The following is a 24,276-nucleotide window of genomic DNA, read 5'->3' as shown; positions in this document are numbered from 1 at the left end:
ATTTTGCAAGGGAGCACAACAGTGAAAAGAAGTTAGCCTTAAAATCTATTTTGTACAAGTGTTCTGTTGTACAACTCAAGTGCTAAGCTTATCTCAGCATTTCTGTTTATCCTTATACTGCATCACTGAGGCAAGTTAAAAGTACTTTTACAAAACAGAGTACCTGACTTTTTTTCCACACACGGCACATATAATGCATATCGACCCTTCCCCTCCCCCCCCCCCCCCCCATTAAGGTATAGCACACACACACTGCAAGAAAAAAAAATCCCAACTAATAGATCATAATGTTATCATGTTGCCCATCCTTCAGAGAGCCGCATGCGCTTGACAGAGGGGCTTTCCCTTTCGTCCGGCGAAGGTCTGGTGAGTCCAATGGGGGAGTGGAATTCATTCCGGTGATCTTCTCGGTCACTTCCATCGTAGGAACTGCTACAGCTGCTCAAACTGTCAACAGGAGATCTCCCCGCCTCATGGCGCGTGTGCTGTTGGTATCTCGATGGTGTGGTGGTACGATCTCTAGGAGGAGAAACAGGTTCTGACTTGATGTTGAGGCTTTGAGTAGAAGGCAGGGAGAGATTTGTACTCTGAGATAAATGAGTGCTAGTGCAAGCTCTGTAGGAGGAAAGGAAACTCAGTTACAGATGGAGGAGGCATGGAGCCCCCAGATATGCACAAACACTCACATGAAACACCACTGTAAAGGCTCGCACAGGATCAGCACATGCAGAGATCATGGGGGACTGTTGTCTGAGCAGAATTCATGAATTCCAGGAGATGACAGCATTACAACAGATGAGGTCAGTTTTAGGGGGTCAAGCCCTCAGTTTGGAGAGAGGTCTTGCTCTCAATCTCCCATCTCTCCTTTTTTTAAGATCAAGTGTCATCAAAATTTAGGAAGGTGACCCTTTGCATTGTTGGAACCACCTTCAGGTTTCTGTATAACAAATGTGTGTGTGTATGCATGGGCTGAGATGGAAAGCATGGACTTTCTGCTGGGTTTAATCCAATTAATTTGAATGCACGCAACTATTTTTATTGTGGTTTGTTTTGACATATGACTTCAGATACAAAACAGAAACAAAAAAATCTGGTCTGGTAATTTTTATGCTTTTCAGAATAAAGTTGAAATTAGTAGTCCTAACATTGACATCAACAAAATAGCATAGGCAGGCAAGGATTTAGATATGATTTTAGGGTTTAAATCCATAAATCCATGATTCAATCCAGAATGCATTTGGATAAACTACAAAAGCGAACCTGAGGAATAGTAGAAGATGACACAGGACTACACTGTTTGCCCAGAGGAAAGCCAAGCTTGAAGGATGCTACTAGCAGACAGACTGCTATTCTGAAACTTGTTCAAAGGTAAGCTGTGTAAGTATTGTAAGTTTTTCTCTTTTTTTTTTCTTCCTTTTTTGTGCATTTTTATGGCAGGTAGTGGCAGAGAAAAGATGACACAGGCAGGGAGAAGAGTGAATACTGAGAACACACTTTACGGGAGAAATGAGATTACTTTCATCTGCACAACATTTTGTACAGAAGCACCACCTCCTGGCAAAACCTGACTTTTCATTATTAAAACAGAATTTCCAACACGCAGTTCCCATTATGTTCCACTTCAGGGACCATTTGCTAGGCTGAAGTTAGTGTCTTATCCAAGAAACAGAATTTCAAGGTTTCTATTAATGAGTATTTATTTATACAGGGTAGGAAGGCAGTAAGGATAACACTTGACTTCACAAGATTTTAAACCTAAAGGGATATACAGGCATTTTTAATGCAAAGAAGTGTAATATTGGGATTTGGAAGGCATTTCTAAGAATATAAAAGACACAGGTAAGTTTAGTGTAGACTTTTAACTTTACTGAAATACTCTCCCTAGGGTGTCATCGGCTGAGAGCTGAATAATATTTAAACAACATTTACTACTACTTTGATGATATTTTTTTCTTCTGACAGATTTAAAATAAAACTGTATGGCTTCAATATTTAATAATATACTCTGATTTTAGCAGGAATTGCTGCAGTGTTTAAAAATGAATGGATCTTGTTAGAAAACAAAACAGCATGTTCTACCTCCAATTTTTTCATCAATCCTTCCTTCCTGACAAATTTGTCAAATCTGCAATGAGCCCTTTCCTAAGTTACAGAGTTAAGTAATAGCCTTCACAATAAAAAAATGTAAGCCTTTCATTTTTTCAAAGAGGATATTTTCCTTGCATTGCTTCTATAAATATTAAATTAACACATATAAGAAACTGTAAATATAAGACTTTGCTAGTCCAACATAGTGAAATATTCCAATATTCCACTCCTCCTGAAAATGTGTCAAAAACAGTCGAAAGAGAATCAAATATACATTTCTGTCCTTTTTTTTTTTTTTGCTTTTCATTTCCACTAACTTCATTTTTGTGTTGCTTAGGTGGTTCTAGGACTTCACCTGAGTAAACAGTTTGTCAATTTAGTATGATAAGATTATATATGATTTTACATGCCAAGCTTATACCTAAACCTGAAAGTTCTATAATAAATGATGGTGGAGCCTAGAGAATTGATTTTAGAAGTGTTTGATTTGAGCAAATGACATCCACTTTGCAAAGCTTGGGATAATTAAAAAAGATAAAAATAGACAAAAATAACCATATTCAGTCAAATTTGTTCACATGGAACATACTGGCATTCTATTGTGTGGCAGCATCCAAAGGAATAAATCTACAGGGATAAACTGAATTTCCATAATACAGAGCTGGTATTGCTGTACTGGAATATTGCCTTTTTAATAATGCTTCAAAAGTGAGTATGAGAATGCATCTCTACAGACTTTTCTACAGATTCCTTGCGATTCAGCAGTGGTATTACATAATGACCTAGCATAAAAATTAATGGCAGTTTTATAAATCCTTCAGGTTTATTTGAATTTTGAACCATCTTTTTTTGGTTTTTTTGGTACATTTATAAAAGGATAAGAAATCATTTTGTTAGGTCAAGACTGAATTTCTGAATTTTAAAACAATATTAAAACAATATAAATATATTGTTGCACTTATTTTGATACATCTCCTTTTCTTTATAAATATAGCCTTTTGCTGCTGAAAGTATTTCTGAAATTTAATATATTTTTATTTGATTATAATTTGCAATTCTTCATTAACATTTTCTGAAACATTTTTATGAGCAGCTCATCTGCTTGGGAAATGTACTGTTACATACCTGTGAATGGTGAAATAATAGGTATTTAGGTGCAATCTTTATATTCTAAACAAAGGATTGACTACTATTTAGAATGGAAGGTGCACAGTAAGAAATGAGAATTCTGTCTGCTGCAAAATGATTTAATTTTGTGTATGAGTATATGTGCGTGTAGAAACAGCTGTTTTCACTTGAATGTATCAATGTATATTTTACATTGTTGCTTCATAAAATTATCTGAATTGGGCCCAAGCATGTCCTATTATAATAATTTCAAACCTTCACTAAATTCCCTGGTAAACAAACAGGTTTTGGATATAGAAACCCTACTGAGAAACTAAAGAAAATTATTCAAAGGTTTGTGTACAATTACACACACTGAATAAGTGTTGGGCAGTCCACTTATGCAGACATTATCACCTTTTTCCACATATTGTATGAAAACATTTCATTTTATGGAGACAGTGAAGAAAATTAGTATCTTAACTTGGCACACCAGTCCCTCCTGAGGCCAGTGTAGTTAAAATTTGGTTTTTCTTCAGATTATGATGGCCACATGGAGAAATGCTGCTTCCTATCTGTTTTCCACACAGAACATCTACACAGCTCTGCTGTATGAGAAGTGCGGGAGCAAGACATTGCCATGAGCTAGGGATGATGACACCTCTGTGTGCAGCTCCTTCTGTCTGATTCTCCAAATGGTATTGAAGCTCAACATGCACAGGTAGAAGTGCAGGTCTGAGTAAGTGATGAGTGAGGACATGAATACTGACCATGTAGATTTTTGTAGAGGGAGAAAGTGGTCTATTGAAGGAAGGGACCCTCATGCACCTTTTCTTTTACACCCACTTTCCTAAATCAGCTTACTGCCTCACTTTATATAATTTCCCCCAATAAAATAATGTAAAGAACCATTGAAAATTCATGGTTATGTGCTAATTTGCATCTAGGAGAAGATATTTTTGACTTAGTAACAATTCAACTTCTTCCCTCTGCTCTATTTTTTTTTTTTTTTGGGTAAAAGCTAAGAGGGATTTAGGTCTTTTTTTATACTTTTCTGATCACTGTAAAAGCAGAATACGAATTTCTGTGTCAAGACATTTTGTATAGTTCTCACATGATAAGTTACACTTTTTAAACAGGATTTAAAAAAATAGCAGGAAGCTGAGTTATTAAAACGTCTTGTAATAGTGGCATAAGAAAAATAGGCTCAATCTGAAATACAGAAGGTTTTAATTCAAAACAAGGAAATTGGCAGAACTGATATAAATTCATTAAACATGATGTACCTGTTTCCAAATTTTTCAGGAAAAATAGTTTAATGGAGAATATGTATAGCTATAGTTGTCATCTAATAAAAAATAATTGTAGCTAAGTAATAATCTTTCTATATAAGGGTCACAGAACAAGTCAGCATTATCCATGAATTGGGACAACTTTTTATTCATGTAGGTAGAAGTTTGTAGAAACTTCTCATATAAATAATTATCTATACTGAAGCACCTTCAGATTAAATGTTGTTTCTCTCCCTGCATTCATATTTTAGGAAAGTAAAAACTTCACCTGTGGATGTTACTTTTAGATGAAAAGATTGTCTCTTAGGCTAGGAAATGTGGATGCAAGAGAACATATTCCACACTATGGATTTGTGCATAAAGTATTTTGATAATTTATTATGATGTTTGAAAAGGACTTTAGTTTTGGTTATCAGCAGTTAACTTCTAGTAGTCTTTTTGGTACATGTTAAATAAGCAGAAAGGAACTTTGATGTACTGTTCAGGCCAAATCACAAAGCTTTGGAAGGACTGATTTTCAGCAGAATTTTTGTATGGATTTTTTCCAGATGTAGATGCATTAAAAGACCATGAAAATACTATTCTTTTTTTTAACTAAAAAGTTAAAAAGTTTGGTTTCTTTCAATGTCTCAGTCATATCTAAACAGCTTCTACATGTCTAAACAGGCTCTACATTGTTGTGCTGTTCACCAGGCTTGGCAGAAGGCCAAAAGCTGCACAGACAGGGAAAGTGAACTACTCCTACGTCCTCATGTATTTGCCCTTGAGTCCATCAGCACCAGTGCGGCTCCTAATTGCACAGTCAACTTCAAGAACTAAGAGCTTGGTTGCAGAGATCTCCGATTACCTTCAAGATGGTTCTGACAGTGCTACTCAAATTGCTGAGGACTTATATGGAGCAAGATAATGCATCTAATCCTGTCTTAATTCTACTATTAATCACATTCTTGTCATTACATCTTGCCAAGCAGAGCTGATTTTCACCTTTAGACTTTGTTGAAAAACAAAACCTGAAGGAGACCTGGAGTGTGTCTTCCATTAACTGTTTTCTCACAGGTCTTTATAGCCTACTGTTGGCAACAAGCATCTCACTGCCAAACCTTTTCAGTATAGGATCCCACTAAGCACTGAGATTTATGTTGTTGAAACATTTCTGGATGTGTGTTCTCAAGTATGTGAAGATGACTGTAATTTTGTTTCATTTTAAAAATCTTTTTGCAAATTCTAAATCAGGTTGATATACACTGGATATGTTCTACAGAATTTCAAGTTTTTCAAGTAATTCAAAAGTTAAAACAGATGCTCTTTCCTGTAGAACTCAGTGAATATAATTTTCTGCAGTGATAGAAGACTTCTCAAGAACCATCTCTGAAGCAGCTTTCATAGCTGAATTCACTTACAAATCACTGAAAGAGTAATAAGAGTAGCAACTCAGAATGTATTCCACAGCCACAGACATTACACTTTGATATTGATATGAATCAGAAACAGATCACAATGCGGGACAAATCTGAAAAGGCATGTAGTTTAGGAGTTAATTTATACCTTTTTTTTTGCTAACCAAATAGCATTATTACATTCCTTGGTATAGTACCAATTGTTTTTACAGTGATACCTAACGTGAGGTTTCAATTTATTTGAGAATTCATTATTTTAGTTGTACAGGAAGTCTGAATGCTGACCCAGAAGTAGTGCAAACTCATAAAGGAAAGTATAAGAGATAGATATTAAGACTTTTTTTCTAGCACAAGTATTGCAGTTGTATGTTTTTATGACATTTGCATCTATATATACTTATTTATACAGAAATGAGGTTTAAAAAATTTGTTCCTTTGAAACATCCAAATTATCAACATGGTAAAGACATTAAAATAAGTTACAAAAAATGTTCAGATAAAGTAGAAGGAGAATTTTGAAGTTTAAGGTGCATTTAGAGTATTAAATTGTTCCACACTATGGCAACAATTTCTTTCAAAGAAAGAAAGTGTATATGTGAAAGACCTCTTTCACAAAAAAGGTTTTCCTTTCAAATATATATGGATTCATTTTTTTCCTCATGAATACACTCCTGCTGTTTTCAGCTTTTATTTTTATAAATAAATTTATTTTTATAAACCTTTTAAAATTCCAACATTTCTAGGCTATTGTGCCACACCAATGCATGCCTATGGTCTTACTCAATACAAATTGTAGATATCATATATTTGAAAATCATACACCTGTTCACTTAAATGAGCCCAAGAGGTTACTTGTTCAGGTGATTTCCCTGTGTGAATTTTCACACTTCTAAAGATCCTGAGGTGATTGAGCACTATGTTTCTCTGAAACTTGAATATATATTGTGAAATTAGCCACTAGAGGGCATGAATACATGTACTCCTCAGCACAGGCACATCACAGTGAGTTTTGTAGGCTTACATTTCTTTGGCTTAATCATGCTATTTTCTCATAAAAATCATCTCCAAATAAATGAAACTTGAATTTCAGAGCTGAGCAGAAGGGAGTATGTGATTATTATATAATTATATATTATTTAGGCTTAATCTCAGGTCAATTAATTATGTAATCTTACTTCATTAAAATGTCTAAAAAATTTTCTTACTGTAAATGTTTGTGCAACAGTAACTGGAAATTAAAAGCATAAATAAATAGCATCAGTACAATATATATGTTTGATTTTAATAGTAAAATAAAATCTATTTAAATAAATAAAAACTAAAACATAAACACTACACTACTGAGAACATGCCACAAACACAAAATATTTAATTGCAACTCCCTAGCAAACTTTCCATGAATTACATTGTTCCAGTTTTGCAAAATCTAGTTTTTATACACAGTAGGTATGTTCTGGTATGTTACCTTGACATATTTCACATTTGGAATTACTGGGGAGACTGAAGTCACTGTAGGACAGTAAAATAAAGAATGCACTGCTTACCCCAATTGACTGAGGGCAGATGGTGGCATGTTATGTAGGTGTTGCTGTTGCCAGCCAGTCACAGAACCGAGATGAAGAGCACTGGCTGTATTAAAACCAGAGAGAGATGATATATCTGCACTACTCAGAGAATATTCTAGATTTGAAAACAGAAAGACAATAATTAAGAGAGAATTAAAGAGGAAGCAATTAAACAACAACTAGCCTAGTAATTTTCTTGTCACTTTGTAAGCTATTTAATTTTAATTACACCAATCACATTAAGTTGCAGGAGAAAAAGTAAATCTTCCTCTTCCCTCAACTCATTAACTTGGGAGCAAATAACGCACTAATAATTATTCTGTAATCTAGCAGCGTTTTACTGGGTCTGGCAGATCTAAAGCATTCTTAACCTGTAAATTCACCATAACTACAAAAGGACTGTCAGAAAGACTTGAAAAATACAACATTTTGGTTACAGTCTTCCTTGCAGAAGTCTGCAGGCAGTCTGCTTCTGAACAATATGTGTGTTCTAAACATGTGCTGGATCTATGTCACTGTGTGCACTCTGAACAGCAGCAATACACAACAGGAACTGTAAAGATGCCTTGAGGCTTGACTTCTGCACCCTCCCAGGTAGGAAGCTGTGAGAGCCAACAGAGTTACTGAACTCTGGTTGGATATAGTGAGGCTGCTTATTTCCACTACCTCATGGCTTTAGCATGATGCACTCAACTGCATGAAATTATATCCAAGGAAGACTAAACTGTTAACTACTTTAAGGTTGCTGGGGGGTTTTTTTGTGGGGGGCTTTTTCTTTTAAATTTTAATTAAGGCCAATGAAATAAAGCTACCAAATCAGTTTTACTTCAAGCAAATCAGCTAACTTTGAAACAGATACATCTGAAGTTAGTGACAGGTAGAGAATAAGCAAATGTAGTGTAAAGGCATAACAGTTATGAATTTTTCAGTTTCTCCCAAAATACATTAGCTAATTCATTAATACTGAGATAGACACTTATCAGCACTTTGCTCCCTTCCCCATCCTTTGCATCTTTCACCAATACTCACCAGTGCCATATGTTGTTGAGATGGCTGATGGGTATCCTCCCATCCCTTGCCCTGGTAGAGTAGGAGTTGCTACGGAAACCACTGGTGTAGCCAATGACTGAGCAGACTGGGAGTTATTTATCCTTTGATTCTTTTAAAGTAAGTAAAATAAACATATTATTGACCAGTTTAAAGTCAGTTGAGTGTATTTGCTTTCTGGAAATGTTTTCTGCATGAGAAATACAGGCTATTATAAATTCCTAGAAATTAATCATTTAACATGTAGCTTTGATGAACTCTGCCAACCCTATAATTTACAAGCTTTCAAGAGACCAGTTGTCACCATAGTAACCCATTACATCAGTATCTCCTAGGTAACTGAACTAGTAAGATTGCTTTTGTTGTGGGTAGAAGAACAGATCATGTGTAAAACTAATTAAATACATGAGCTTGATTCCCATTGTTTTCCTTTTTGCTCATATAGAAAAAAAACCCTACCACAAAAAAAAAATAAAAACCTAAAAAGCAATGGAAAACCCCCAAACCCAGTTCTGCTGGGTTTTGAAAGTGAGGTGCAGCCCCAGAGTGCTGAACTCCGATCTCTTACCAGGGGATGGAGCTGTGACTACGTTATTGTGCAGTAAAAAAACTCTTCAAGGCTGTTAGACTGCACAGCAGTTACACACTTATCTTTAACTCCAGGGCACTAGGTGTTGCACTGTAAGAATTAAACTAGAGAACTCTAATTATGTGAATGGCAGGAAAAAAGGGCTAGAGAGCCACCAAAAAAGGTGGCTGTCATAAGGCTATGCCATCTTGAACAACATAAGTTTACATGCTCTACATGCATCACCAAAAAAAAAGCTTAATTCTAGCATGCTTAGTTTGAGTATGTGCAACAAGTGCATCTGGTCTTCTATCACTATATTTAAAAAATTGCCATGACCTTTTTGTTCACAACATAGTTATTTTCAATTTTATTTCAACTTTACCTATGTAATAAGAATAACTGGTTTTATTTTCTTTGTTATTAAGATGAACATCATTACCACTTACCAGAAGCAGATCAACATCCTCAGACTGATTGCGTAGGAAAGGAGTGTTAAAAATTAGTAAATACAATATTTACCAGGAGGCAGGTTTTAGCTTAGAAAATATTTTCATATCATAGGGGCAGCAAATAAACACCTTCTGAGGGTATCCTGGAAAAAATACACCTCATAGATCTCTTTTTTCTCCTCCTTCTAATGGACTGTTTGACTCAATTGTACGAACAACCTATCCAGTTTTCAGCACAAGACTTTCTTCAAGAATTCGTCTTCCACAGTCCCATTGTTTGCAGATTGTCATGCTGTACCTAACCCCTCACAGAGTCCCTTGGAAAATATAATTTTTAGGGGCTTGGAATAAAGAATTTGATGCAGACAGCTTGTCACTGCCATGATCATCTTTGAGTATTGCCCTGTAGGACTATTTGTCACTTTATGACTTAGGAGATAGCATCACATTTATGGGCAGTTTTAGTTTGATGATTAATTTATTTTGCATCAAGCTGAAGAAGCAAACTTGGAAGTTGTTTTAATAATGTTTTTTATAAAATAGAAAAGTGCATCGCTTAAATGACTATATTTTTAAATTAAGTTCACTTTTAATGTTAAATCACTCAAAACAGCTTTACTTGGAAACACTGACAAACTTTTGAAAAGTAAGTGCAAGACACGAACACAATACGTTCCCAATTCAGCCTTCTAGCATAGTATATTGTCTAAATTTTACTAGTCCTGGCAGGAGAAACAGAAATTTCAAATTCCTTTTTCTCTTCCTCTGTCTATTTACTACCTCTTATCATTACAAAATTTGGATCTCACAGCGATAGAGCTCAAATTAATTTATTACTGTTAATACGCCATCTGCTAAGAGTCTGTGTGGCTAAATATTTAAGAAAAACGTTATAGTTAGAGATGCTCAGGGTTTAATTTAGCCTTTATAACAGCCTCAGGAAAGTACTGGGAGAGAGACTGCAGAAGGTGAGACTGTGCACAGTTAGGACACAGTTCCTATTTTGCAACTCAACAGACAAAAAGTAGGAAGTAAATAAGACTTCAAAAAAACAACCAAAAACAATCAAAGAGGCTCAGCCTACCTCCTCAGCTTGGTGTCAAGCCCTAGTTAGAAAAACCAAACAATCAAGAATTTAGTTTCCTGAGCCAGCCTTGACATTCCTAGATAACTCTTATCTGAAGCAGATAAAAAGAAGAGCTTTGAAAATGCATTACCACTGATGGCATGTTACTCTTGCTGCCTGGTGGAATAAGCACACGGAGGTCTGGTTTACGGTTGTTCATTCCCAAATTCATTGGAGGTGGAGATTTTGCTTGCATATTCTTGTTCAAGTTGCCAGGTGAGACCAGCAGACCTGGTGAGTTGCGTGGGTTTCCATATCCATTTCCTGTTAAGATAAAAACAAGAGGGGAAAAAAAAGAGAGAGACAAGTCTAATGAAGTAGACTGTATCTTTTAAGCCCTTCTAAAACTGTGAAATCAAAAACTCAGGGTAGATATCCGTGCCATGAATCTTAATAGGAAAATACAACATGTGCTATATTTGGAACAACTGGTCCAACGGCAGCTGACAATCTCTGTGATGTCCGAAATTAACTTGATGATACAATTTTGTTTACAGCACTGTGGTATATAGCACAATATACTGTGCCCTTGTAGCAGCCAACGTCTGACAAGAGTCAGGAAAGTCAGATAATTTAAGGGCATAAAAACTGTCAAAGCTATTTCATATTTTCTTGACATCTACAGAAGATTGTACCTTTTGTGATTCAGCCCTTTGCAGGTCATGATTTTTTTTTTTGCTTTTAAACAAAGGATGCGTATACCAAGGCTATAACTTCCACAGAAGGATTCATAAGCTCTATTGGCTCTTATTCACTACACTTCTTGGACCTAGTTCTGTAAACACTAAAATCAATGGAAGCAACATCATAAGATTATTGGAAACCACCACCATATCTTTCATCATGTTCTCTCTTATGCAGGGCCCAGGAACAATTCTGACAAGCAAATGTTTCCTTTATCTTTTTTAGAAAAGGATATTCTCGCAACTCATTGCATTGACAACTATGGGTCCATAAAGTTAATGACCTGTTAATTCCACGATTTCATTCACTGATTTCACCTCTTACCCACATAAAATCTAGGGAAAAGGTGACTTTTTAGGGTAGCCTTGAAATTCTGTCTACACAATCTCAGGAGAGGTACAGAAACTGCACAGACATAGAGAGGGAATAGCATGAAAATTAGTATGGAAAGAGAAAACTTTTACCTCAGGTAAATACCAAAGAAACAAATGCTATGGAAGACTTTCTTTTCTGAGCACAGCTTTTGTTCATGAGCTGCAACACACAGCCTAGAATTTGTGTGAGAAGATAAACTAGTCAGTCAGTGAGGCAGAGCCCTCTGGGTCAGAAACACTGGAACTCCAAATTTCCTTTGTTTTCCCAAAGTCAGTGAAGACCACAGCATCTCACCCCATCCTCCCCAGTGTGAAATGGTGTTTACAGCTCTAAAGAACAAAAATAGATTATGGAACTAAATTTGATAATGTCTATAAGGTGGGCATAAAAATGACAGTACATGTCAGCAATTTGCTCTTCTGTTTGGGATAATGATGTGTGTCTGAGCTTGACTAAGATTTTCAAGATTTTCAAGATTTTTAATCCTCAAGCACATCAGCCACTTGTATTTACCAAATAAAAAAAATCAATGGAAATAAAATTTGTGAAAGCCTATTAAATATAAAAACACCACTTCAAGTTTTGGAAGACCATGAACTGTGAACACTAGTATTATGGCAAAAGAAAATTATCAAAAACTGCTTGAATTCTGTTCTTGTCAGGTGCCTTCAGTAGCTAGTCTGATGTGGTTTGTTTTTTGTCATAATTTCTATTATCATGATCTCTAAGCCTCTGCAATATTTTGAAAATTTAAGAGCACTCAGATCACTACTAATATTCTGTATTAAAATGACTTTGGAGATTTTGGACTAAAATATTTTTCATAGTTAATCTTGTTGTTTATTTCTTTAATAGTATCATCCAGTAAGGAAACAAAATGAGTTCTGAAATGTATTTTAGACTTTCCAAGTAAATTCAGCTGAGTGCCTTCAAAGGCTTTTCATTTTGTACCAGTAGATTTTTTTTCTCAAAACAAACAATTGTCCTCAACATAAATGAGCTATCTATTATGCTCTCATTAATGCTATGTGTTGTTACAGGTGGTGAAATTGGAATATTTTGTGTATATTTTGAATATACAACAATATTTTCTACCAGAAACCGCACTGCATTTTAAAGAAGTTAATCTTTTACAAACTGAATACTGAAAATTGAGACAACAGAAGAAACTGAAGCAGTAGTAGGGTTTCTCTGGTGTCAGGAGGTATTTTACCAGCAGGATGTAAAACTGTCAGTGAAATCTGTCATATGACAAGGATTTGCTCAGAGAGTGGCAATGGAACTGTTTGAAGCAGCACTGAGGTTTCCTCAATTCTACAATATAGGACCTATAATATATAGCAAAATGGATTCCACTGTACTCTACATATTTCTAGTTGTGATTTTTAGAGAATAAATCTCCTTACAAGAAAGAACTCCCATTTTCTACATAAGATTTACTTAATATTATATACTATTAAGAAAGTGCTTAGGGGAAAGCTTCTCTACAAAGCTTTATTCTTCAGAAACATTCATCTGACCTTTACTGACGTGAAATAGTTTGAACAGTTATTACATTTATATTTTAAAAACATCAAATTCTTTTAAAGAGCTACTGCAATAATTTCTTTACCAGCAGATTTCTGCTGTCCATGGCATATTATGCCTTTTAGCATTTTGAAGCCATATAATAACAGTTTCTCTTTCCAGTCACCAAACTTATGCTTTTGGTTTAGTGAGGATTCAGGAATGTAAGACTGTGGATCTTAAACCAATAATACAGAAACCCATCATTTGGAAATCAGTGATGAATGCATGCATGTGATAAAAAGATAAGAAGAGTCTGCATGTAAACCAGTCCTTTAAACAGTACCCGGTTAATTCAAGAGGGCTGTGGCTTGCTCTAAGGCAGCTCTCCCACCTTCAGATAAATCCACCAAAGAGAATGGCCTCATTTACATTCAGAGCCAAAAAAAAAAGCGTAAGACTTCTAATGTACAAATTAAATCTTCTTTCATTGCTATACTTTAAAATTGCACTCTGCCTGGGCAATTATCAATTTAGATGTGACCATAGGCAGAATATCTCATTCTGCTATCCACCTGAAAGCACAAAAATTATATGTCATATATGAATGGATTTCCTGATTATAGATCGTAAGAAAATGAAAACCAGAATGGATTTTAAAGCAAGTTGGCTTTACATTTTTATTTGATTAAAAGCAATTTTTTTTATGGAATAGAACATTTTAAACATTACAAATGCATTCTATAAGGCATAATGAAAACAGTGAAAATAGAAACAGTGGATGCACAAATTTTAAAGGGCGTATGTCAGAATTTGTACATTTATGGCATTTTTAAATCGACAAATTTTCAGAAAAAAATATTTTTCCTTGTATTGTTTGTTACACTGACTTGTAAGAGTAAAAATATTTTATGCAGAAAAGAGCTTATTTCTAGACAAGCTAGTGGAGCAGCACATGCCATGAAATTCAGTGCCAGACTTTGTATTTGGACTATTGGTAGAATGTAAACACAAATGCTTTTTGAGCACAGAACACTCCTCTTGGACATACTCTCATATTTTGCATTTAGGCACAAGTGCCATTGACTGTAGAATGAATTCCGTCCAAGTACAAACTGCATGATTAACCTCTTTAATTTCACTTTTCAAAAAACTCAGAAAAGTTATTTTTGTGCACTGATAGATACTCAATCAAGAATAATTATTAAGAAAATCCATTTAATAATGAAAAACCCTACATTTTTAACTGAGCTACAAATTCCTGTAATACTGTCTTAAGCATTTTAATTTTAAATTTTAAAATTTTAAGGATACCAGAAGGGCACAAGCTTAATCAGGACAGAATACAGAGCAAAGTTTACTTCTCTCCTTTCATCCCCTATTAGTAACACTAATACATTTAAAGTTGATGGTCATTGATGTTTACAGGGGTTGCAAAGTGGCTGCAATTCTTAATATTCTCAGAGTTAGGACAATAAATCTATACTGAGCAATTAAGCCAGGAAACTTTCCACATATTAAGGCAACACAAATGACAAAAGAGTAACTCTTTTCCTTATCTCTCAACATTCTTGAACATAGTTTTAATAATTCAAAGTCTTGAAATCTTGAAAAATTTGAAAATTTTAGGACTTTCTTGAACATATGAAACTGTCATGTTCCTACTTGTTCCTTTTTTTCCCCCTTTTTTTGTGATTTCAAAGATACAGAGATATACTGAATGAAAAATCCTCTATGGTAGTCTATGAAGAACTAAATTGGAAGAAAGAACAAGATACACAAATTGTATGTCCTGTATTTGATCTCTCATTTGTTTATTCTAGTGTTTTTCACTGATATTGGCTGAGAATTTACAAGATCCTTAGGAACCTGAGATTAATTTTAACACAAAATGAACTTTCAAATTCTTCAAGGATTTTAAATAAATACTAATGCTCATTTCAAGTTTCCAATAAGTGTATGATTTTACTTGTGAAAACTTTCTTATTTCTTCCAAGATGCATATATACATTTGATTTCATGGAGGATTACTACTTCCTATTTGGTTATACTAAATGCATATGTCACATATATGACATTTTGACTGATCACCAAGCATCTCAAAAATAATTTTAAATACAGAATTATATATATAAACATGAGAGCAAAGTATTCTGCAAATTATCTCTACTTCAAAATATATGCATATGTATGAAAGAATCGATAAAAATTTTGCCAAATTTGTATCTAGTTTTTCACTGTTTTCTCAGCTTATTTTCCTATTTTCTGAAGGAGTGGTAATTGTTCTTAATAGTAATTAAAAGGTAATGAAAAATTTCCTTTTCTCACTTACTTTATTTTTTTTTTTCCATAAACACTGAAACAGGCTATGGTTTATTACCCAAAATAAAAAGATACCAACAACAAAGAACTAATGCTAGGAAGTTGTACTGTTGCTCACCTAAAAATAATTTTTAAAAGAAAATTCTTACTCATATACATACATGCTCGTCACATTTCACAGCAGACAACTGTTACTAACTGCAAATGGGAGAAGAAAAGCAATCTGCTGCTACTCTCATCCAGAAAAAAAAGAAACCTTCACTTTTAAATAGCTGCCCATTCCCACTACATTCGACTAATGGACCTTCTCAACTGAATTGTGGGGAGTCAACTCATACAGATGTGGTATTAAAAAACCAAATAACTTCATGTGGAAGAATTCTCAAACATCCTGTGAAACTATTAGCTACTTTTTTGGGAGGGCTGAAACAGGATGACAGTTCAGAGAACACACAGACTTTTGGAAGAATGGGAGGAGAATAAGAAAAAAACTATCTCAATGACTCTTTGTTACTTTTAAAACTAACCACTTAGAAATAATATAAATACACGGTAGAGTTTTCTACATGAACAGAGGTCTGAGCCATCTCTCTTTAACTCACCCATTCTTGCCATGCAGGTTCTATAACTGTCAGTGGGAACTTGCTCTTTAAGTTAAAAAAGATGAAAAAGGTTCTGATGGCACTGCAGTTGTTCTGCGTGTAGGAAAGACCATGAGAACAAAAAACTGACCTGTGCATCACACCTCATGCAAACACTTCACTGCTGAGTGAAGTGCATGGCAAGCTAACACTGTGGATATGTTTTATTACTATAATAAGAGCTGTACTTAAATGTTTCTAAATTAGTACTTCCAGTAAGTATTCTCCCACTTTAGGAGTTCACACCTTAAAAAAAAAAAAAAAGCAAAGCTGGCATCTGACGTTTTGAATTAGCCTGTGGCTACCCACAAAAGCAACTCTGAGAAACCCTTCAAAACAATTTTTATTGCAATTAGTCCTCCCAAGTGGCAGGCAGATATTTCATCACATGGACTCCCTCCTTGCAATCCTTGGAAAGAGGGGTGTTTGTCATTCACAATGAGAGTCTGTGGTAAGTTATAGACTTAGAGAAGGGGGAATGTGCTTTCTTCAAGGATGATCATCCTTATTCCTTCCTTTCCTTCCCCCTTTCCTCTCCCCTTTCCTCTCCCCTTTCCTCTCCCCTTGCCTTTCCCCTTGCCTTTCCCCTTGCCTTTCCCCTTGCCTTGCCTTGCCTTGCCTTGCCTTTCCTTTCCTCCTTCTCTTCAGTGAAGAAACAGAGCAATAGATGATCCAAGTTAAGGTCCTGTTTGTGATTTTTCAGTCTTGCACTACAATTATTATTGCCAGGATGCTTATAATCTAATGTCCAATCATAGAATCTTATTATCTGCTTTCATAATTATTTAATGGCATCTCATATCAGGAATCTCAGATCACAAAACTTTCATGCAGAAACACTGTGTTTCTGATATCTTTACTTATGATTGTATTGATTAATTTATTTCCCTTTCCACTATTTTGTTCTAACACCTTTATCAATAGTTATGCTCTTTTCAGAACCTTTATATTCCACATTATCTTGTTTTGATTGAAGCTTCAGCTAATCAAAACAGTGACTAAGTTGAACCTATTGAGAAAAATCACTTATTTATACAGTGGTCTTCAGTTTTGTGTTTTATAAATATTACATGTCTGTAGTTTAAACACATGGGCACTGTTCTATGAGCAACAGGAATATATTCTTTCTGTCACAGTTTTGTAAGGTCCAAACCCCAGTGATCAGAGATCAAGGCTCTTACCATGTCTTACCATGGTAAAACAGGTGTCCTGCCCCTAGCACTGGTCTTGTATGCACTGCCATGAAGACATAGCACAGTGCAATGTCCCTGACCTTGCATAGTGCTTCCTCCTCACTCTCACTTGACATTTGCAAATGCTAAGTCCATGTTCTGCACTAGGAATGCACTAGTCTTCCACACTAATGTGTAGTCTAATAGGAGACGTCAGTGCCTCTCCTATTAGTGATGAGGTGGTTGTCTGAAACTTAGCTTCCATTACAGCTTTTCCAAAATATTTTGCTTAGATCTCTGACTTACTGGCATAGCTCCTAGCATGTGAACAGCTCATATGTGGCCTTCCCCTGAGATCTGAGATAACCATCTACCCTAAATATGTTTTCAGGATTTAACCATGGTCTTATAAGTACAGTAGTTGAAATTCTAGTCCTCTTTAGTCCCTCTAGTCCATTCTAGTCCTGTTTATGCAAAAAACGAGAAGTTTGGTTTTTTTTTACTATGTGTCGTTTCAACATTGTGAAAATTGAGAAAAAAAAAGCAACACCAAAATGTGACTTATGTCAAAGAGAAAACTATATTGCTGAAAAATATATTACTTTCTGAAGATATATAGGAGAAAAATACATTCCTGGGAAGAAGAGAGAACTTATCTCTTCTGACTGCCAGAAAGAGACTTTTGAGAAATCATGACAGAATCACAGAATGGCTTGGGTTAGAAAAAACGTTTAAATCACAGAATCACAGAAATTCTAGGCTCGAAGAGACCTGTAAGATCATCAAGTCCAACCCCAAACCCACTGCTAAGGGCAGGGACACATTTTGCTAGAAGTTATTCAAAACTCCATCCAGGGTGGCCTTGAGCATGTCCAGAAATGGGGCACTCACAACCTCTCTGGCCAGCCTGTGCCAGAGCCTTACAATCCTCAGTCAAAAATTCCTAGTGAATACCTAATCTAAATCCGCCCTGTTTCAGTTTGAAGCCATGACCCCTTTGTCAATCATCTGCTTTTGACAAATTATTTGTTGATGACAAATTATTTCCTTTCTGGGCTGTTTGAAATCAATTATCATTTGAGGAAACTGATTTACAGTGAAAAATATTTCAAGACAAGTATAATTCCAATTATAAACAGGATGCCTTATTTGACAAGTTACCGAACCCATCCCTGCCTCCTTTAGCTATTACTGTGAGATTGCTCCAACTGTTAGTACAGGAAAAATGAAATTGTAAGAGATTTGGAAGACAAAGGGAATCATTGGATTCAATATCTTATGTTATGAACAAAAATTTGGTTAATATTTTTTTTTGTTTTAAAAAGTTACCACTACTGCTGGGCTGCGGCCTTTGTTATTGTAATCACGGGTCGTTGTCGTTAATGGTTGTTTTTGTATTAGTAAAAGCCCTGGCTGGGGCGAGGTAATGGCCCTTCTCCTGGGTGGAGACCTTGCCCAAAGCTAAGTTTTACCTTTCTCAGAATAGGGAAGACACCTGAGAAGGTGGGGGGGGGTTATGCAAAGTGACTCGCAAGACCAGAATGCTTTGTGGGACCCCCATCTCCAAACTCATGGAGAAACCCCAAAAACAACGAGCCACCTAAGAGTTGAGAGACTGGAGTGATGTCTGGACGTGAGGAACCGAGTGCTGAGCCTGCAGAGATGCGGGAAACCTTCGTCGTTCCTCACCCTGTCCTCGAGATCCCCCCGGGCCAGGACTGGGAGGGGAGCGAGACCCGGACCAAGGTAACATCTTATGGGATCAAGCCCTGAAGGCTCCCAAGAGGATCTGATCCCCAGCTCTGCCCCTGGTGGACAGAGCTGTGCATATCCTCCTCCTCTGAGCCACCTTGGGAGAGACGACGGACGCTGCAGACCGTCGAGCCGCCCAATCCTGAGCTGATCACTTTTAATAAAGGCATTACACAGGAGAAGAAGTCTCCTGGCCCTCTTTTTGTTTATTTCAGCTGGGGGCTCTCGTCCGGAATAGCCACGCTGCAAGAGGACTCAGGACTGGCCATCTTGGATCTTCAGAGGACAGCTGGCTACCAGGACCAGAGGGACCGGCTCAGGACAGCGACGCAGAGGAGCACCGGAGCACCGGACTGGTGAGAAACTCGGTGGCGGGAGTGGGAGACGTGCGCATGTGTGTGTGCGTGAGACGAGGGCCGGCAGCCAGACCTTCGAAGTGAGAGGGACCCCTCAGTACTGCGGTTCCGGCTTTTCGCGAGAAAACCGGCCAGGAACAGGGGGACTTGAGTGGAATTAGCGTGAGCGAAGTCGTCTCCCAAGGGGGAATAAAGGGCCCCCCCACTCCGGGCGTGCGGAGTGAATTACTGTGTATGAGTGGCACGCACCCCAAAGTCCTGACAAAGGGAGGTCAGGCACTTTTGTAAGTCTCGAGAAGGATTCGAGTAAGATTTGTCTGTCCCGAGAAGGATTCGGGTGTTTCACAAGCCCTGCAGGAAAAGTAAGTCCTGACAAAGGAGTCAGGCACAAACCCCAGCGAAGGAGGCTGCGGTTTGCTTTTAAGTCCTGATACGGTGAAGCCTAAAAATTGGCAGGTTAGGCGAACTAAAAATCAGGCAGTTGTTTTTCCTGACTGAGGGTGTCAGGCACGACCCGGATTCTTGGCCGAGGCTTCGTGTGTTTAAGTCCCGATAGATGTAAGACCTGACGCTGGGAAGTTGGGCAATCAAGAGATTGGGCAGTTGTTTCAGTATAAAGTCCTGAGCATCAGGCAGTAAATTTGAAGTTCAGTGGAGGAGGCTGGAGCTCCTCAAGGAAGGTTTTTTTTGAAATTCCTGGTCAGTAGAGGCACCTTCGGGATTTTTTTGAGACTTGAAAAATGGGATGTTGTAGTAGTAAAAAGACTGGCAAGAGACTGAGGGATATACCTCCTAGTAATCCCTTAGGAGAACTGTTAGTAAAATGGGATTCTATAGAGGCCACGGAGGGATTAGATAAAGTGAAAATGATCCATTATTGTATGGAAGCGTGGCCAGAATTAGAGTTGCAAGGAGGATGGCCTTGGTGTGGGACAAAGGATAAGTGGATGTGCCGACAATTAAATAATTATCTGACAGCTCGAGGGGATACTGATCCTGAGCAATTATTGTATGTAGCTTGCTGGGTAAAGAGCGCTGTTGGGGATGAAGGGGTGCGAATTTGTAAGGTACAGAGGAAGAAAGAGGGGAATGAAGGAGGGGATGATAGAACTAGTAAAAGATGGGACCCCCCTGGATTATTTGCCTCCTTCTGCCCCTCCACCTTATAATCCTCTTCTTCAAGCACCTCAAATGGCAGGTCCGGTTCCTCCCCCGGCTGCCATCTCATTACCACCTGCTCAAATTCCTCCTTCTACCTCTTCAGCTTCTGCTATGATAAACCCAGTATCTCCTCCAGTCCCTTCTGCACCACCACAAGTGCCTACTCCACCTGCTGCATTCTCCACCCCTTCTCCAGCTCCGATTAATATCTACTCAGGTCCCTCTCCCCCTCCTATTGCTGTCCCTTTACCTCCTTCTACCTGGGACACAAATGCCTCCTCGCCCGATAGACAGCTATCAGCAAATACACCTGCTGATGGGCAGAAAGTTCAGGGTAACCCAGATGTCCCTCAAAGTAGTTTGGCATCTGAAGATGGGCCATACTGTAGCACCAGATCCAAGACCTCCAAGGCAGAGAGACTCTTTCCCCTCAGAGAGGTTCCTATGGGAGGAGTAGCGGGAGGTGTTGGCTTTGTGAATGCTCCCCTAACTGCTTCTGAGGTGAGACAATTCAAGAAAGAGTTGGGGCATTTAGTTGAGGACCCAGTGGGCATAGTCAAACAAGTGGATCAATTTCTAGGTCCAAATATCTACACTTGGGGGGAGATTAGTTCCATCCTGAGTATATTATTTTCTCCAGAAGAGGTCCAGATGATAAGGGTGGCTGGCATAAAAATTTGGGAGAAAGATAACAGTCCAGGACCCCAGGTGCCATCAGGTGAACAGAAATTGCCACTAACGGAGCCCAACTGAAACCCTAATCAGGAGGAGGGGAGGAAGACCATGAGGGAATATAGGTCTTTGATAATACAGGGGATCAAAGAGTCAGTTCCGAAAGGAACTAATACCCAACTGGCATTTGAGGGTACACAGGAGAAAGATGAAGCTCCTGCTGCCTGGCTTAATCGCCTAAGGCGGAACTTTCAGTTGTACTCTAGAATAGACCCAGACACCACGGAAGGTCAAATGCTACTAAAAGTCCAATTTGTTACCAAATCTTGGCCTGATATACAGAGAAAACTTGAAAAGATGGAAGATTGACAAGAGAAGGACATTAATGAGTTATTAAAAGAGGCATTGAAGGTGTATTTAAGGAGGGAGGAAGAAAAAGTAAAGGCCAAGGCTAAGATCATGGTTGCTGTAGCTAGAGAAAGTGCAGGGTGGGTGGGTCCACCACCAGGAGGAGGCAGAGGTAGGCCAGTAGTGACCGGTGCACGAAGGGTTGAGAGACCTCAAGAAGTCCCTTTGAGAGGACGACAGTGTTATTACTGTGGGGAGGCAGGACACATCAGGAGGTTTTGTAAAAAGCTCAGTCTCGATGAGGCAATAGCCAAGGAACAGGACAATTTAGGAAGGATTCTTAAGGGGAAGGACTAGGGGTGTCAAGGGCTTTTTACTATAGGGGACCCGATGAAACATCTAGAAGAGCCCTTGGTAAATTTTGAAGTGGGACCCCTAAATGAGGAATTTGAATTTTTGGTTGATACAGGGGCAGATAAGTCCTGTCTCAACAAAATACCACAAGGTATGGAAATTGGGAGACAATTTTGTGAAGTACTGGGTGCAGAGGGGAGACCATTTAGAGCATCGGTGATTGAAGAAGTGAAAATAATTGGAAACTCAAGGCAGTGTAAAGCTAATTTTCTTTATCTGCCTAACTTAGAAAAAAGTTTGTTAGGAAGGGAGCTGCAAGTCCATTTGGGGGTTGGGATTGTTCCAAGGGAAGGGAGGATGGTAGTACAAGTGATGAAGCTGTCTCAAGGAGATGTTGCAGAAATAAATCCTGAGGTATGGGCTGAGGGGGGAAAGAGAGGCTTATTAGACATTCCACCGATAACAATAAAAATGCAGGATGATACCTCACCCATACGGGTTAAACAGTATCTGATTTCCCTAGAAGGAAAGAAGGGGCTTGCTATAGTCATCGAGCAACTGTTGCAGGAGGGAATCTTAGAACCCTGCATGTCACCACATAATACCCCTATACTGGCAGTTAAAAAGGCTGAAGGGAAATATAGGCTGGTACAAGATTTGAGGGAAGTCAACAAAAGAACCATTGCCAGACATCCAGTTGTGCCCAACCCATATAGTCTCCTAAGCAGAATTCCAAGAGAACATGCTTGGTTCACTGTCATAGATTTGAAGGATGCTTTCTGGGCATGTCCTCTGGCAGCAGAATGTAGGGATTGGTTTGCCTTTGAATGGGAGGACCCGAGTACAAAAAGGAGACAACAGCTAAGGTGGACCCGATTACCACAGGGGTTCACTGAATCCCCCAATCTCTTTGGACAAGCTTTAGAGAGTTTGCTGGAACAATTTGTCCCTGAACAAGAAGTGCAGATCTTGCAGTATGTTGATGACCTGATGGTATCAGGAAAGGAAAAAGATCAGGTCAGACAAACTAGTATTAAACTTTTGAATTTTCTGGGGGAGAAAGGACTAAAAGTTTCCCAAGGGAAACTACAATTTGTGCAATCAGAAGTAACATACTTGGGGCACATAATAGGGGGAGGGTATAAGAAACTAAGCCCTGACAGGATTTCAGGTATTTTAGCTCTCCCGGCCCCAAAAACGAAAAGAGATGTGACAAAACTCCTGGGCTTGTTCGGGTATTGTAAGTTATGGTTGGATCAATACACACAGAGTGTGAAATTTCTGTATAATAAACTAGTAGATCCAGAACCCCTAATTTGGACAGCTGAAGATGATCAACAATTGGAAAACTTAAAAAACAAATTGTCTTCTGCCCTGGTCCTAAGCTTACCAGACCTCAGGAAGGGCTTTGACCTGTTTGTGAGTGCAGAAGGAGGTACAGCCTATGGAGTATTAACTCAAGAGTGGGGAGGGTGCAGGAAACCCGTGGCTTACATATTCAAATTGTTAGATCCAGTGGCTAGAGGCTGGCCAGTTTGTATACAGGCAGTAGCAGCAACTGCAATCCTGATAGAAGAGACTCAAAAATTGACATACTCCTCATGCATACTCCTCATGATCTTAAGGCAGTACTGAGACAGAGAGCTCCGCAGTGGTTAACCGATGCTAGAATATTAAGATATGAGATAATACTAATGAATACAGAGGACTTAGAATTTATCACATCAAATGCCCTCAATCCAGCACAATTCCTAATGGGAGAGCCTATAGAGAATTTAGAACATGATTGTCTTGAATTGGTTTATCTCCAAACAAAAGTAAGAGAAGATTTGGAAGATCAGCCTCTAGCAACTGGAAGAAGCTTATTCATAGATGGCTCTTCGATGGTAGTAAATGGAAAAAGAGCTTCAGGTTATGCCATTATAGATGGAGAAACATTACAAATTGCAGAAAAAGGGAAACTATCCCCAAGCTGGTCAGCCCAAAGTTGTGAAATATATGCCCTGAAAAGGGGACTGGACTTACTGGAGGGGGACCGGGGAACCATTTATATGGACTCCCAATATGCATATGGGACAGTTCATACATTTGGGAAAATATGGGAGGAACGTGGGTATTTAAGTTCAAAGGGAAAGAGCTTAGCCCATGAGAACCTAGTCCGATCAGTACTAGAGGCCCTACAAAAACCTATAGAAATTGCAGTGGTCCATATAAAGGGGCACCAAAGAGGAGACAGTTTAGAAGTTAAAGGAAACCGACTGGCTGATCAGATAGCCAAAGAAACAGCTCTA

General features: G+C 37.9%; 1 protein-coding gene across 19 annotated transcripts in view; it reads right to left on the bottom strand.

The window, feature by feature from the left end:
- Positions 1-215: 215 nt before the first annotated feature.
- MEF2C (myocyte enhancer factor 2C) overlaps positions 216-24,276 on the bottom strand; it is a 139,044-nt gene continuing 114,983 nt past the window's right edge. For 11 of the 19 annotated variants that reach the window (XM_063180320.1, XM_063180318.1, XM_063180324.1 and 8 more), the window contains 5 exons: positions 10,734-10,906; positions 9,514-9,537; positions 8,479-8,608; positions 7,429-7,564; positions 216-615 (listed from right to left, as the gene is read on the bottom strand). In XM_063180320.1, coding sequence (XP_063036390.1) covers positions 294-615; positions 7,429-7,564; positions 8,479-8,608; positions 9,514-9,537; positions 10,734-10,906 — 785 coding nt within the window. In that variant the 3' untranslated portion in view covers positions 216-293. The remainder of the gene's footprint in view (positions 616-7,428; positions 7,565-8,478; positions 8,609-9,513; positions 9,538-10,733; positions 10,907-24,276) is intronic. The other 8 variants (XM_063180333.1, XM_063180336.1, XM_063180335.1 and 5 more) reach the window with 5 other exon arrangements.

This window comes from Melospiza melodia, chromosome Z (genome assembly GCF_035770615.1).
Source record: "Melospiza melodia melodia isolate bMelMel2 chromosome Z, bMelMel2.pri, whole genome shotgun sequence".
In the NCBI taxonomy this organism is placed as follows: Eukaryota; Metazoa; Chordata; class Aves; order Passeriformes; family Passerellidae; genus Melospiza; species Melospiza melodia.
The sequence above is the reverse complement of the archived record's forward strand: the minus strand, read 5'-3'. Positions and strand labels throughout refer to the sequence as shown.